The sequence below is a fragment of the Camellia sinensis genome, chromosome 15 (genome assembly GCF_055761805.1).
Source record: "Camellia sinensis isolate YWXY chromosome 15, ASM5576180v1, whole genome shotgun sequence".
Classification (NCBI taxonomy): domain Eukaryota; kingdom Viridiplantae; phylum Streptophyta; class Magnoliopsida; order Ericales; family Theaceae; genus Camellia; species Camellia sinensis.
In genome coordinates this window covers 142,999,559-143,012,486 of record NC_138975.1, presented here as the reverse complement: position 1 = coordinate 143,012,486, position 12,928 = coordinate 142,999,559, and the positions used below count along the sequence as shown (strand labels likewise).

The 12,928-nt window shown below is 35.0% G+C and overlaps 1 protein-coding gene across 2 annotated transcripts; it reads right to left on the bottom strand.

Moving 5' to 3' along the window:
- Window positions 1-1,496: 1,496 nt before the first annotated feature.
- Window positions 1,497-12,344, bottom strand: LOC145788579 (DUF724 domain-containing protein 6-like). 2 transcript variants are annotated; one of them, XM_082907612.1, is made up of 6 exons: window positions 11,588-12,344; window positions 8,614-9,030; window positions 3,895-3,988; window positions 3,525-3,815; window positions 2,576-2,692; window positions 1,497-2,450 (listed from the first exon to the last, which is right to left on the bottom strand). In XM_082907612.1, the coding sequence occupies exons 1-6, from the start codon at window positions 12,305-12,307 to the stop codon at window positions 1,792-1,794; spliced, it is 2,298 nt and encodes a 765-aa protein (XP_082763738.1). In that variant the 5' UTR covers window positions 12,308-12,344; the 3' UTR covers window positions 1,497-1,791. The 2 variants fall into 2 exon arrangements, with proteins under 2 accessions (XP_082763738.1, XP_082763739.1); XM_082907613.1 differs by having other exon boundaries at window positions 8,614-8,784; window positions 11,588-12,337.
- Between the last annotated feature and the right edge of the window lie 584 nt (window positions 12,345-12,928).

Here is a 12,928-nt window from a genome sequence, read left to right as displayed (position 1 = left end):
CTTTAGAAAGTTCATCAAAGATTTTGAAAATATTATTGTTATTAAAAGTTTAAAACATATATTTTTGTTTAAAATTTCAATTTTTACTATGTTAATCTAATTGCCCTTAATAGTCCTTTCCCATGTGTGTCCTAAAAACAAAACAAATACCTCTTTCTCTCTGCACTTGCTCTTTCTTTCTATCCAATGTATACCAGAAATTATATTCCTAACATTAATTTTTTAAGCATTCACAAAAAAGAAAAAAGAGCAATTTCTGTTGAAATGGCTAAAACATGACAATACCTACAAAATTAACAAATAATAAACCCAGCCAAAAAAAGTGGAACAAAACCTGTAATTCACTGCTTCCATTTATATAATAATATTATGATAAAAAGTATGGGTTGGGCAAGGTTTGTTCATCCCTTACAACAAACTTTTGCAGGGCATGGCTTGCAGTTGTAGCACATATATATTATATACACATGAAGCAAGCGGGGAGAGAGGGAGGGTGGGAGGGAGGTTGCGAATAGAACAAAACAAATATATGCCCTGCCCAAACTTAAAGCAGTTTGTTAGTTAGTTGTGTGTGCAAGGGGGTCAGGGTGGTTGCTCATCATCAGCCTACATGGTTCTGGTTCATGCATATATATTCATATACATACATACATATACAACTCACTCACTCACTGGGGCATTTCACCCTCAACAACAAAACAAGCGTTTATTACATCTATTACATAACAACAATATTACCTGTTGAACCCAACCCCACTTCTCCACACAACACAACACAACACAACACAACACTACACTACACTACACTACACTACACAACATAACTCAGTTTTACAAATATGGAAACATTACTTCATGCTTTGTTTCAATAAATTCTGTTCACCACCTACTTTTACCTGTAAACATTGATATATATTCCTCAACAATGCTTTTAGGCACTGGATTGAATTTATTCGATGGTTGTGCTCTAGAGTTCGTAGCTTTGGTATGAGAGCAGTTTTTTCTTCCCTCTATTTTTTTCCACTAGTCTATTGTTCTCTCAATCATAGTGTTCTTACTACAGCTTTTATGATTGGGTCAAACCAAATTTGTACAAATTGTTGGTTGGAGATCATGGGGAAAGAGAAACATGGAAGGGGGAGGGATGTTTATGGGCTTTTTAGTCATTTTATTTTATATATTCTCTCAAGGGATAATTCTATTTGCACATCACAAAATGTGCCGTTTGGATATAAACTTTTGGACAAAAGTTGAATGTTTGGACATAAACTTTCAAAAATGAATTGCTCATATATAAACATTCCCGTTCATTAGTTTGTACCGAATTCGGAAGTTTATGTCTAAAAAATTGACTTTTGTTCAGAAATTTATATCACAATAAAATAAATGGTGTACTGAAATTTTTTTGTAAAGTGCAAATAAAATTTCCTTTTATCAAGATACAATCATTTTAGGCATAACACAATATTTGAGCTGTCCTATGCAAAGCCACATGATAATTTTCAACACAGTATCATAATTTACCATTAGATGTAGTGCATATACAAGCAGAGCTGTTAATAAGCCACTATAGTATAGTGGTTCGTGGCACGGATTGAACCCTAGACCCAACGAGCCACGGCCTACAAAGGTTGCCCTGACCATTGGAACAGGCCATTGACTCTACTTAACAGTGTTCAAAAACGTAATTACATCAACATAAGCGAGGACTTATCTACATTGGTCAGTCTCATCTATTGAATCCAAAAGCAGTGCAACCAAAAGAGAACAAAAGTACAACAAACATGCTACTTACAGAGGGGCTGCAGCTAGTCCTTCGAAATCAAGCTGTGCTTTCAGAATATCTCGATCAATAACCTCCTTTTTTGATCGCAAAGCACCAATCTCATTATCCTTCATCTTCGTCATTGATGTAGCTAAAGCAAGCTTTTCTTGCAACTCCTCCATCTTTTTATCAATCTCATGAATCTCTTCATCAATTTTGTTTTTCTCAAGACCCTGCTCATTTATCTTCATCTCAACTCCTTTGGATTCCTCCAGTAGCTTACTTTGCCTAACTTTCTTCGATAGCAACTCATTTAGACGGCCTCTTATTGGGTCAACATTAAACCCATGAGCTTCCAAGTCAGAAAGAGTTTCCAAATGGCTATCAATTACGCTTCTAGGATCACTAAATTGCAACTTTGATGTCCACAGCACTACATTCGCAAAGGTCACCATATTAGCAATAGCTAAACCTTCACGAATATCCTCCTTGGACTTACCCAAAGGCTGAAAGTGTGGTTGCTGTGGCATTTTTTTAAATATTTCCATACATTCAAGGTTTTCCCAGATTGAAGAGCGCTTTACAAAAGGCCAGTCTCTATTCTTTCCTGACACATTAATGCAAGTGGAAGCAATTGCAGGAGATTGCATTGCTTTTGCATCTTGTCTACCACTTGCCTCAACGCCTAGACAGGAAAGACACAAGGAAAAAAACAAAAAACAAATTATGCAATAAAAATAAACTAAAAAAATAATAATAATCAAACAGATTCCAAAATACAAACATCACTGGGAATACATAAGGGCTTACTTGAGTCATTCACAGTTGATGGTGAGTCCATTCCTTCAAACCACATCATTAGAGGTTGATCATCAAATATGTGGCTAGGAATTTCATCAACAACTACAACATCTTTGGATATACAATCTGCTTTTAAAAAATAATTAATAAAAAACTTGACATGTTTTCCTCTGCATGCATTTTGACAATCTACAATAAGCAATAAAGACCATGATTGCAAAAGCAAAAAAACAAATACAGCGCATTCCAAGAAGACTTCTATTGTGCTCTACCTGTTTCTGTGGAGGAAGAAAATTATATTGGCCAATGTTACAAAACAGTCTGATCTAATGCTTAGCAACCTAGAAATCATTATCATATTCCACATTCATCTATGGTAAAATTCTTCAAGATCATAAATGCAACATTATCCAAAATATATCCTCAAACCATGAAATCATTTTAATGCATACATTTGATGAAACTTCATTCTGTCCAGATGTGCCAAATGGTAGATAATAATATTATCAGACAGGGAATTCCATTCCTTTCCTACTTGGTTTTCTTTTTCTTTTATTTTTTTTTCGTTCACTTCAATCCAAAGAAATAGGAGTTATATACCAAGAAAAATTCTAGGGGTTTAATGAAATTCTAATAAATATCTTAGTTTCTCCAGCAAGCACTTTGCATCAAATTTGCGATTGTTTGTGAGAACTCCAGCAATTTCCTTTTTTATAGGAATTAAACTCACCTAAAAATTAGTATAGTGTAGCCTGAGAGAGAGAGAGGAAAAAAGTGGAAGAGTATTCTGCATGAATATGCTCATAGCAGGAAGGCCCAAAGATCATAAAGTACAAGCATGCCAAATAAAATAAGACAACTAAATATTTTCCTATTTACATCACTTGAACTACAGATTTTCATTGCCTACCTTGAGTTGGAGATTCACTCTTTGATGAATGCTTCTTAAGTTGCTTACCTGGCTTTTGTGCAATTGTTTCATTTGGCTGGTTATCAATCTTTGCCAGGGGCAAATTCATTATGTTGCTTGATATATGATTGTGCCTTCGTGGACCACTCAGAAGTTTCTTATCATCTGCAATGAGCTTCAGATTTTTCTTAATTAAAAACCGTAAAGGAAAATCATCTTTGATGGGCATCATCCCTCGAAAATGGATCCCTGACTCTGTCGATTGCACAGTCTCATTTGTTTCACAATCTTTTGCAACAATTTGATAGCATGTAGTTTCAACTCCATTTTTCTCCTCACCTACAAATCATTATGCGAATTTTCATTTTTTGAAATTATAAATATCTAAATAGCACTAGTGCTTCAAATTACTACATACCTTCTACCAAACCTATAGGTTTTTCAACCAGTAATTTTGGTCTTCCCCTCTTTCTTCTTTGATGGTTCACCTCACCTTTTTGTTCAACAATTCCCTTAGGGAGAAAGAAAAAATATTGTTAACAGTACAATTAGAGCAAGTAAAAACAGAACAAATGGAAGATCAACTATTATAGCGGGCTACCAAATTATACTTCTTTCCAGTTCAGGACAAAGAACCATGCACCAAGAGAATTAACCTTCACAAGGTGAGTGAGACAACCACAACAAAGCCAGCTTGTGGGAGAAAAAATAATAATAGGAAATGCAGGAAAATTATTAACAGAGCAAAGAAAAATTTGGGGCAAAAATCAAAAGATTAAAAACTTAATGCTATGAAGCACGGGTACTCCAAAAATGTTGCCGTACAAGTACCGGGTACGTACCAGATACGGATATGGATACGCATACCAGTACGGCTGCACGCGTACCAGGTACGGGAAAAACATACCAGGTACATTTTATGCAGCCCGTATACATCTGGTACGCTTTGGGTACACGGTGGGTACTCCATGGGTAAGCTAGGGTCAAAATCAAATTTTCAGAATTTATTTGGGGCACCAGAGCAATTATCTTTTGCCCATTTTGAAAAATTAAATAATATGGGGTGTTTAGTAGTAATAAAAAACATAAAAGCAAATTATATCTATCGTTTGAAGAAATCGTAAATCATTTGAAGAACAGAGTTTGTCGAATCTGCTCTCCATCGAAGACGACACTAAAGCTTGATATTCCAGTGAGTTCCTCTCCTTCTTCGATTCTTCTTCAATTCTTCTTCCTCTTCGATTCGTCTCTCTTTTTCCAGATTTATTTCCAAAGATATTTCTAAGATTATTTCATAGTTTCTCTCTTTTTCTGAGTTTTTCAGATTCTTCTTATTTTATTTTTTTTAAAAAAAATTTCATATTCCCAATTCATTTAAGATTTTTTCTGATCTATTTTTTTTGTCTTTTTTTTTTTAACATTTTTTTTCCCCACAGCAACTGGAAATTGATGCAAGCTATAGCCTTATTCCTCTTTAATCATCTTCAAAAACAATTAGGTAATGCGAATCACCCACTTTGTGCCCTTCTTACTATTGTAGTCTTGTAGTAGAAATTCAAAATTATATAAAATAAAAGATATAAAAAAAATTAATTAGAATTATATAAAATAAAAGATAAATATTGATGTATTTAAATTATTATTTGAATATTTGAAAATTATATGAATGAAGTGAAAATTTTCACAAATTATTTTGTAATTGCTCTTTTTAATTATGATACTAAACTTTGATCTGTATGTTGGATGTTTAGCTATAAATTTTATAAAAAAAATTGATGTACCCCAGCCATACCCCTACCTTAATTTTTTTAAATTTGCCATATCGGCGTACCTGTACCATACCCGTATCCATACCCACACCCGTGCTTCCTAAACTTAATGTCAATACACATATGAACACCAAAAAAATAAAAACAAAAAAAGCAAATTTTTTTTTTTATATATTTACAAACTTTCTCCCAATATAGACCAAAATGATTTCACATTGATATAGCAACCATTATGAGTTGTGCGTCTGTGTGACACAGTCTAAGAATCCTTGGATTCTGTTTTCCTTGCATACTTGTCATCTTTCCACATGCTCCACAGCAGCACTAAGTTTATACGTTTGTATATCTTAGCCTAAACACTTCATCTCATTTCTAAAGGTATCTTCCCAAATTTGAAGTATGTTTACTATTCAAAAGAAAACAAGAAATTTTCAGTACTCTGATTTCTAAAGCCCAATCAATCTATAGCTTCAAGTAAGGACATCAATGTTGATAGTTCGATCACATCTAAGACCATTTAGGATAATTTACATGCATTAGCTGGAAGGATTTTGTTGTTTCTGGTAAGGAAGATCATGTTTACTTGTTGAGAAAATCATTACACTGCCTGAAACACCACCTTAGGCAGTATCATAACTCATAAGCAGTTTTATACATTTATGGTGAGTCGCGGTTTCTCTAGGAGTGAGCGTGACAGTGTGTGTATTCAGGAGACTCTCAGATGGTTCTTTTGGGTACTGGTTGTTACATGTTGATGACATGCTTATTGCTTCCAAGAGCACGTCTGAAATCAACAAGACAGAGTGATCTAAATGGTAAGCTTGAGCTGAAAGACCTGGGTGCCACAAAGAAGATTTTGGATATAAAAATTCGCAGAATCAAGAAAGCAAGAAGGTTGTACTTGTTTCACAAAAATTATCTTGAGAAGGTACTTGAACTTTTTGGAATGCAGAATACAAAACCTGTAAGTACGCCTTTGGATGCACACTTCAAACTTTCAGTAGAGTTGTCACCACAGACAAGGGATGAGAAGTACATGTCACTGACTGAAACTGTAAAGGAGGCATTGTGGTTGAGAGGTTTGCTTAGTGAGCTTGGATTTCTCATCTTTTCTTCCCCCCCATCTCATTCCTCATCATCTCCTCCAAACCAGTCCTCCATCTGATCCTCATTAGGTACAGTGACTCCTATGGGCATCATTGAGGCCTATTTTAGGAATTGGCCTTTTAGTGTCTTTTTGGCCTTTTACAAAAGAAGTGCAAAAAAGTAGAAAGGAGAGTTGACTTTTTTGTATTGGCTTTTTGGCTAAGACTATCACTTCCCAAAATAGGCCTGAGTCTCACCTTCAAAGAGTACAACATCCTAAACATGACAGAAACAGACAGGACAAACAAAAGGAGCCGAAAGGAAAACTAAACCCTAATTGAACCTTGGATTTGAGAGAAACCAAACCAACCCAAACCATAACTTGTGTCCCAATCAAAATGGGATCAACTAGGATCTGAGAGAAACCAAAGCAACAAAATTGCAGCCCTCTCAAATCGATCAAAGAGGATCACACTGAACACTATAAAACCATTAGGAATGAACGAGAATACAAAAAAGTCCAAGAAAACAAAATAAAACAAAATCAAAGAATGGAGGATTATGCAAGAGATCGAGGGCAAACAAAGCCCCAAACCTAAATATTAATGCTAAAAGGAGTGAGGAAAAAGCTCCTCTTTTTTTTGGGGGGGGGGGGGGGGGGGGGGGCCAAAATAAACGAGAACAAAAGAAATCACAGATTGACGCCCTAGAGGGCTCTGATCTCAAGCCAGATTCCCAATACTATTAATCTTGAGCGAGGTAGAAGAGATGGCAAGAAGGTGATTTTTTACTATGGGTTTGCCTGGTCACTCTCTTTCTCCATGGACTTTAATGAACAAGTTCTTCTCTCCAAAGTGTTTTTTTTTGCAGCAGCAAAACTTCCTAGATGTGCAGTCTGTGAAGTGAAGTCCCACGTCGGCCGAATACTAGAGTAATGTTAAGCATATAAGCGTGATGATCCTCACCTCTTGAGCTAACTTTTGGGGTTGAGTTCTACCCAAGACCATGTATCTCACAGTCATTGAAGTTGTTCTAGTTATAAAACCAAACCATAGTTGATTATTTGCATGAAAAATAATCAGTCAATTTTCTTTTGATAAACCTAAGGACTATTTTAGAAGCAAAATTTATCTGTAAAACTAGTACAAAATACACACATCAAAAGAAAAAATATATATAATACCAAAACAAAAACAACCAATTTAAACATCAAGCAAGCCATTTAAAAAATCAGGTGAAATACAATATTAGGATAGTGACCATAAATATGACAAGTAATGCCAAACAGCAACAATTCAGAATTGATAGAGATTAAAATGAAAAGTGCACCGAATGTGGGCCTTGGTATAATATAGAACATTAACTAAGCCTTGGCCTTAGACAGGAAGATACCTATGTAACCAATCATCCATCTTAGAGCACAAATAGATGTAACTACACCAACCAATTCATCATACTTTTGAGAGTTAATTCACTACTAAAACTTGACTGAAAACATGAGGTAACCAATCATCCATCTTAGAGCACAAATAGATGCAACTACACCAACTAATTCATCATACTTTTGAGTGCTACTTCACTACTAAAAAAAAAACTCCCAACTAGTACACATTAATGCGTGTTTGGGACGGAAAATGTAAAACACGAGGTAACACAATTATTTATCACCATAAAACTCTTTCAAATGTCCCTCAAATTAATGTACTTTCAATTATCCATGCCAATAGCAGTATAATAGATTTTTTTTTTTTTTTTTTTTTGGGGGGGGGGGGGGGGGGGGGGGGGGGGGGGGGGGAGTAAGGGGACTAATATTAAGGCAAAGGACTCATGGGTCCATGGCAGCAAGCCAACACACCGTTATATTTTCTTATAGGCTTCTCTTCTCCTTTTTGTTCAATTTTACAAAGACCCTAAATTATTTCATTCCAATTTTGTTTATAAATTCTGATAATCTAAAGTGAATGTTTCCATAATACAGAAGATCTACCCATAAACAGAGCTTGCACTCTCACTTGGATCCACTCATTTACAAAAAATTATCTTTATGTGCACAAAACTGATTGGAAGGGCTGTTATGTTCTGTCCCCTTGGCTGGCAAGTACTTATCACAAAGAATGTGGAAACAAGGAATCTCATTTTAAACAAAATGGCATGATAATCACAGGCGAAAGGTGAGGACAACAGAAGAAAGTCAATAATAGGTGACAATCAAAGTAAATGTAATACAAAACCCTTGAAGGAGCATATAGCAAGAGTCTTAAAAAATAATAATAAAATCATACCTGTGAAGCTATAACCCATTTGCCATCAATCCAATCCATGTGGGGCCTTATCTCTGAGTGATTGAGTTCCTTCTCCTCGTTTGTATGATTAAGAAGGACAACGTACCTCCTATCTTTAAGAAAACTGGTAATATTTCCCCTCCACCATCCAAAACCACAGAATGCATCCACCTTGTCAAACAAAACAAAATCTTTATACTCTACATGGGGAGGGGAGGGTCGGATGTGGCGGGCATCCACAGTTACTTTAGAAAGCCCAGCCCCATCACTGATACCTGAGCTATTGTACTCCACCAAGAAAGCATTGTTCCCAATTTGACTAAGGAAACTTGCAAGGAACCAAACATCACGAAAATTTTCTTTATCAAAAGACACTTCTACGGCTGTTCCCACGCTAAACATTGGCCCCATCATTCGCTTTTCAGAATTTAGAAAACACAATTAGTTTAAAGTGTTGAAAGTTGATTGGATGGTAAAAAAAGGTGTCATCAACTCTATCCATAATTGGAGAAAAAAATGAACATAAAATCTTACAAGTTCAAAAAACAAAAACAAACAAACAATATTAATAAAGAGGGAAGATAATATTATAAACAAAAATTCTATTGCTAATAGAACTAAAAGAGTAAGACAAAAAAGAAAGAAGTTTATCTTTCAATAGTTGTGAATTGAACTTCTAAGTTATAATTTCTCCTTTTCTTTGGTGGAAGGATGTGGCTTGTACTCGTACCACAATAGTTGCCATTTAAGAATTTCTCCTATTTGATTTGTTAAAACAAGATGGCTAGATGTTCATTGAAATAGTTTAATCTTAGAAATTATGAAGTGTAAAGGTGCTGCCACCCTGCCACTAGGAAGTACATTAATGCAGAAGAACACATTGATGCAAGAAATAAAAATTTGATTAAAAAATAATTCGTTGGCAGATTCAAATTCTTCATTCACAATCTTTACTGGATTCCGTTAACGAGTGCCCTGTTAACATGCTGAAAATGATTGAACATTCTTTTTATGAAAATGTGTAGCATAAAAAATGTATCATTATTTTAAACTTTGTTAACCAATGCCCTTAGGGCACTCGTTATCAAAACCCCACTTTAATTTATGATGTGGTAAACAGAATAAATTCTGATTGTTTTGTTTCCATCCCAGCTCCTTGTACCTTGTTCAAAAGCACTAAACATATTAAATAGATTGTAGAATGTAGTACATTGGTGAAAGTTTGCAGAAGAGTTGCTCTATATAGACATAAGATCTCTGATCATCAGGGAAACACCCACATTATTTATTTGTTAAAACCAGTGAGCTAAGAATATCACTGCAAGCATAGGAAGTGCACATACATCAAAACTTGGTCTAATTACCAAAAACTGTCAACCAATTTTAGTAGCTAGGTCAATCCAAAAGGTTTGTCAAACTATCTTCGAAAGCAGCTTCCGCTTGCCAACCATGCAAGAAGAATATATGGTAGCCCCAAAGCTAACTAAGAAATAGACTGAACATGACCAACTTCATAGCACAAAATATGACAAAATGAGAGCCCTAACAGATGTGAAGATGACAATTGAGTATGCATACATTTTTTGTATTAATTGATGAATCTAATATAGAAAAAGAAAATCAAACCAACTTCGTCAAAATAATAAGCTGTACTGCATTTAATCCAATAGCATTAATCAACACGTGCACGAAGGGCACATTAGGATGTCCCATGGAAATTGAATGCCTGCTACTTGCAAACATAGATTCAAGACATTATTGGCACAGCAATAATCTATGATTTCCAATCTATGATGAAAAAATACAGGGATAGAGAAATGGAGAAAACCCGATATAGAACATAAATTTTACAAAAAAAATTCAAAAAATAACCGTACATAATGAAATTTAACAGAATTGATACATTCTCATACCCTGGTAATTTGCACTAACTCGGAAACATAATTAATTCAGACGTTAATGAAATATTCTAATATAGCCCATACATTGAGAATTCCAGAATGAGTTATTTCAGAAGTAATTGAATAATTTCGGTTAAAATGTTGCATAATGGAGTTACAAATCCATCATTATAAATGGGATCATTAAAATAATGGCACCATAATAAGAAATGATAATCAAAACAAAGGATAAAAGAGAAATGATAAGAAAAGCAAAGCATAAAAGATTCATAAGGTATTGGCATGAGTCCTTGAAATGAAAACCACAAATATATCAGTTAATGAGGTTGTGATTAGAATGAATTTGAGACGAGAACAAAGGAGTAAACGACAAGACCTCTGAAGCCAGTAAATGATAATTTCAGACGAACCCATCAAAGTTTTATGTTTGAGATAGAGGGTTAATATCAAGATCAAGATGTTCATGAAATTAATTAAACATTCAAGTATAATAGACTAAAAAAAATAAAATTGATGCCAAATAGCAGTAAGACAATAGGGTAGATTCATAAAGGAACGTACCACATAAAGTTAGCACATAAGAATATACTACAGTACAGATTATGCAGTAGTCTGACCAGGTAGAAGTGGTGATGAACAGACAAAGATAATGCTACAAAATACTACAGTACAGATTATGTAGTAGTCTGACCAGGTATAAGTGGTAATGAACAGACAAAGATAATGCTACAAAATAGTAGATTATTATGACATTAATAAAGACGTTGTTTGGAGCATGGATTTTGGTAGGGATTTAGAAAGAGCAAACGGAGGTAAAATTTGAATCAAATATAGCTACATTTCACCTATACTTGACACACATTTTCCTTTTTCCTTTCCAAATCTTTACCCAAATCCATACTCCAAGCCCAACCTAAACGGCAATCTTAGCTGTGACTCATTGTGGAAGCCAAATCAAAATAGAAAATTGGTAAAAATAAATAACCAAAAAGCATTATAAACCCAAAAAAAAAACTAGTTTTAAAAAAAAGGCAAAAAAGAAAGAAATCAGAGAGACAAAATGAGTGTTTAACCTGCTTTTGAGGGATAACCCATTTGCGATCGACCCAATCACGATGGAGCCGTAACTGAGAAGGAGCGAACTCGATCTCATCGGGAGGGTTCTGAAAGAAGACAAGAAACTTGGAGTCGGAATGGGAATGGTTGATTCGGGTAATAATCCCAGTCCACCAGCCATCTCTGTAGGAGGCATCGACAATGTCGTACAACTGGAAAGAAGGGGGATGTGGAGGGGGGTGGTCGTCGACAGGCCTCATGAAGGAGACATCAACGAATTCCCTCAAGGGCTTCGTGGCATCGTCGTCTGCCAACAAGGTATCATACTCAACCAGGTACTTCTTGTCGTTGTTGTTATTGTTGGTCGTCGTCGATGTCGTCTTACTATTCCTCCTCTTCCTTTTCCTGGAGTTGGAGTTGGAGTTGGAGTTGGAGTTGGAGTTGGTGGGTACATTGAGGATAGTGGCGACATACCAGGCATCTCTGAACCCTTCTTCGTCGCTGCTCACTTCGACCTTTGACCCTTTTCTTAAAAAGAGGTGCTCTTGCTCTTGCTCTTGCTCTTGCTCTTGCTTAGCACCACCACTATTATTACCCCCACCCAAATCCATTTGCTTTTGGATTGTCTTCTTCTCTGGGTGGTGACTGTTTAGGGTTTTCAGATATTGCTTCGGTCCTCGGGGTGAGAGTGATGATGATCGAAGTGATCGCCTGATGGGTTTTGGCGGGATAGTCATCAGATGTGTCAGCAATAATTGTTGGCCAAATAATTTAGGAAAAAGTTAGAAATATTAAATGTTAAAAAACTGCTTTTTGATTCATTTTTATTTTTTTTAATTTTTTTTTGTGAGAGAGGAAGATAGATTAAGGTCTTGTTTGTCATAACTTAAAAAAATTAAAAAGTCAAAAAATTATTATTCTATATCATCTTATTTAAGTGTATTACTTTTCAATTATATCACTTTAAATCCAACTCATACTCAATTCATATTTCATAAAAAATTAAAAAGTACACTTATTATTTAGATCATCTCAAGCTATCTAGAAGTAATTTTTAGGCTACTTTTCAAAATGAGCCTAAGGCCTCGTTTGGAGACTAACTAGCTTAGTCAAAAAGTCAAAAAGTTACTAAAAAAGTCAAAAAAACTAACAACTCATACCAAAAAGTCAAAGATTATCTTTTCTCTCTACTTTTTGCACATCTTTTCGTAAAAAGCAAAAAAGTCATCCCAAACATACTAGTTTTATTTTTTAGCTCATATTTTAGCCAAATAGCCAAAAAGTTACTAAATTAGCCTGTTCCCAAATGAGGCCTAAGTTTCCGTTTGAAAAGTGGGTTGGCTTTTTGAATTTTTTGA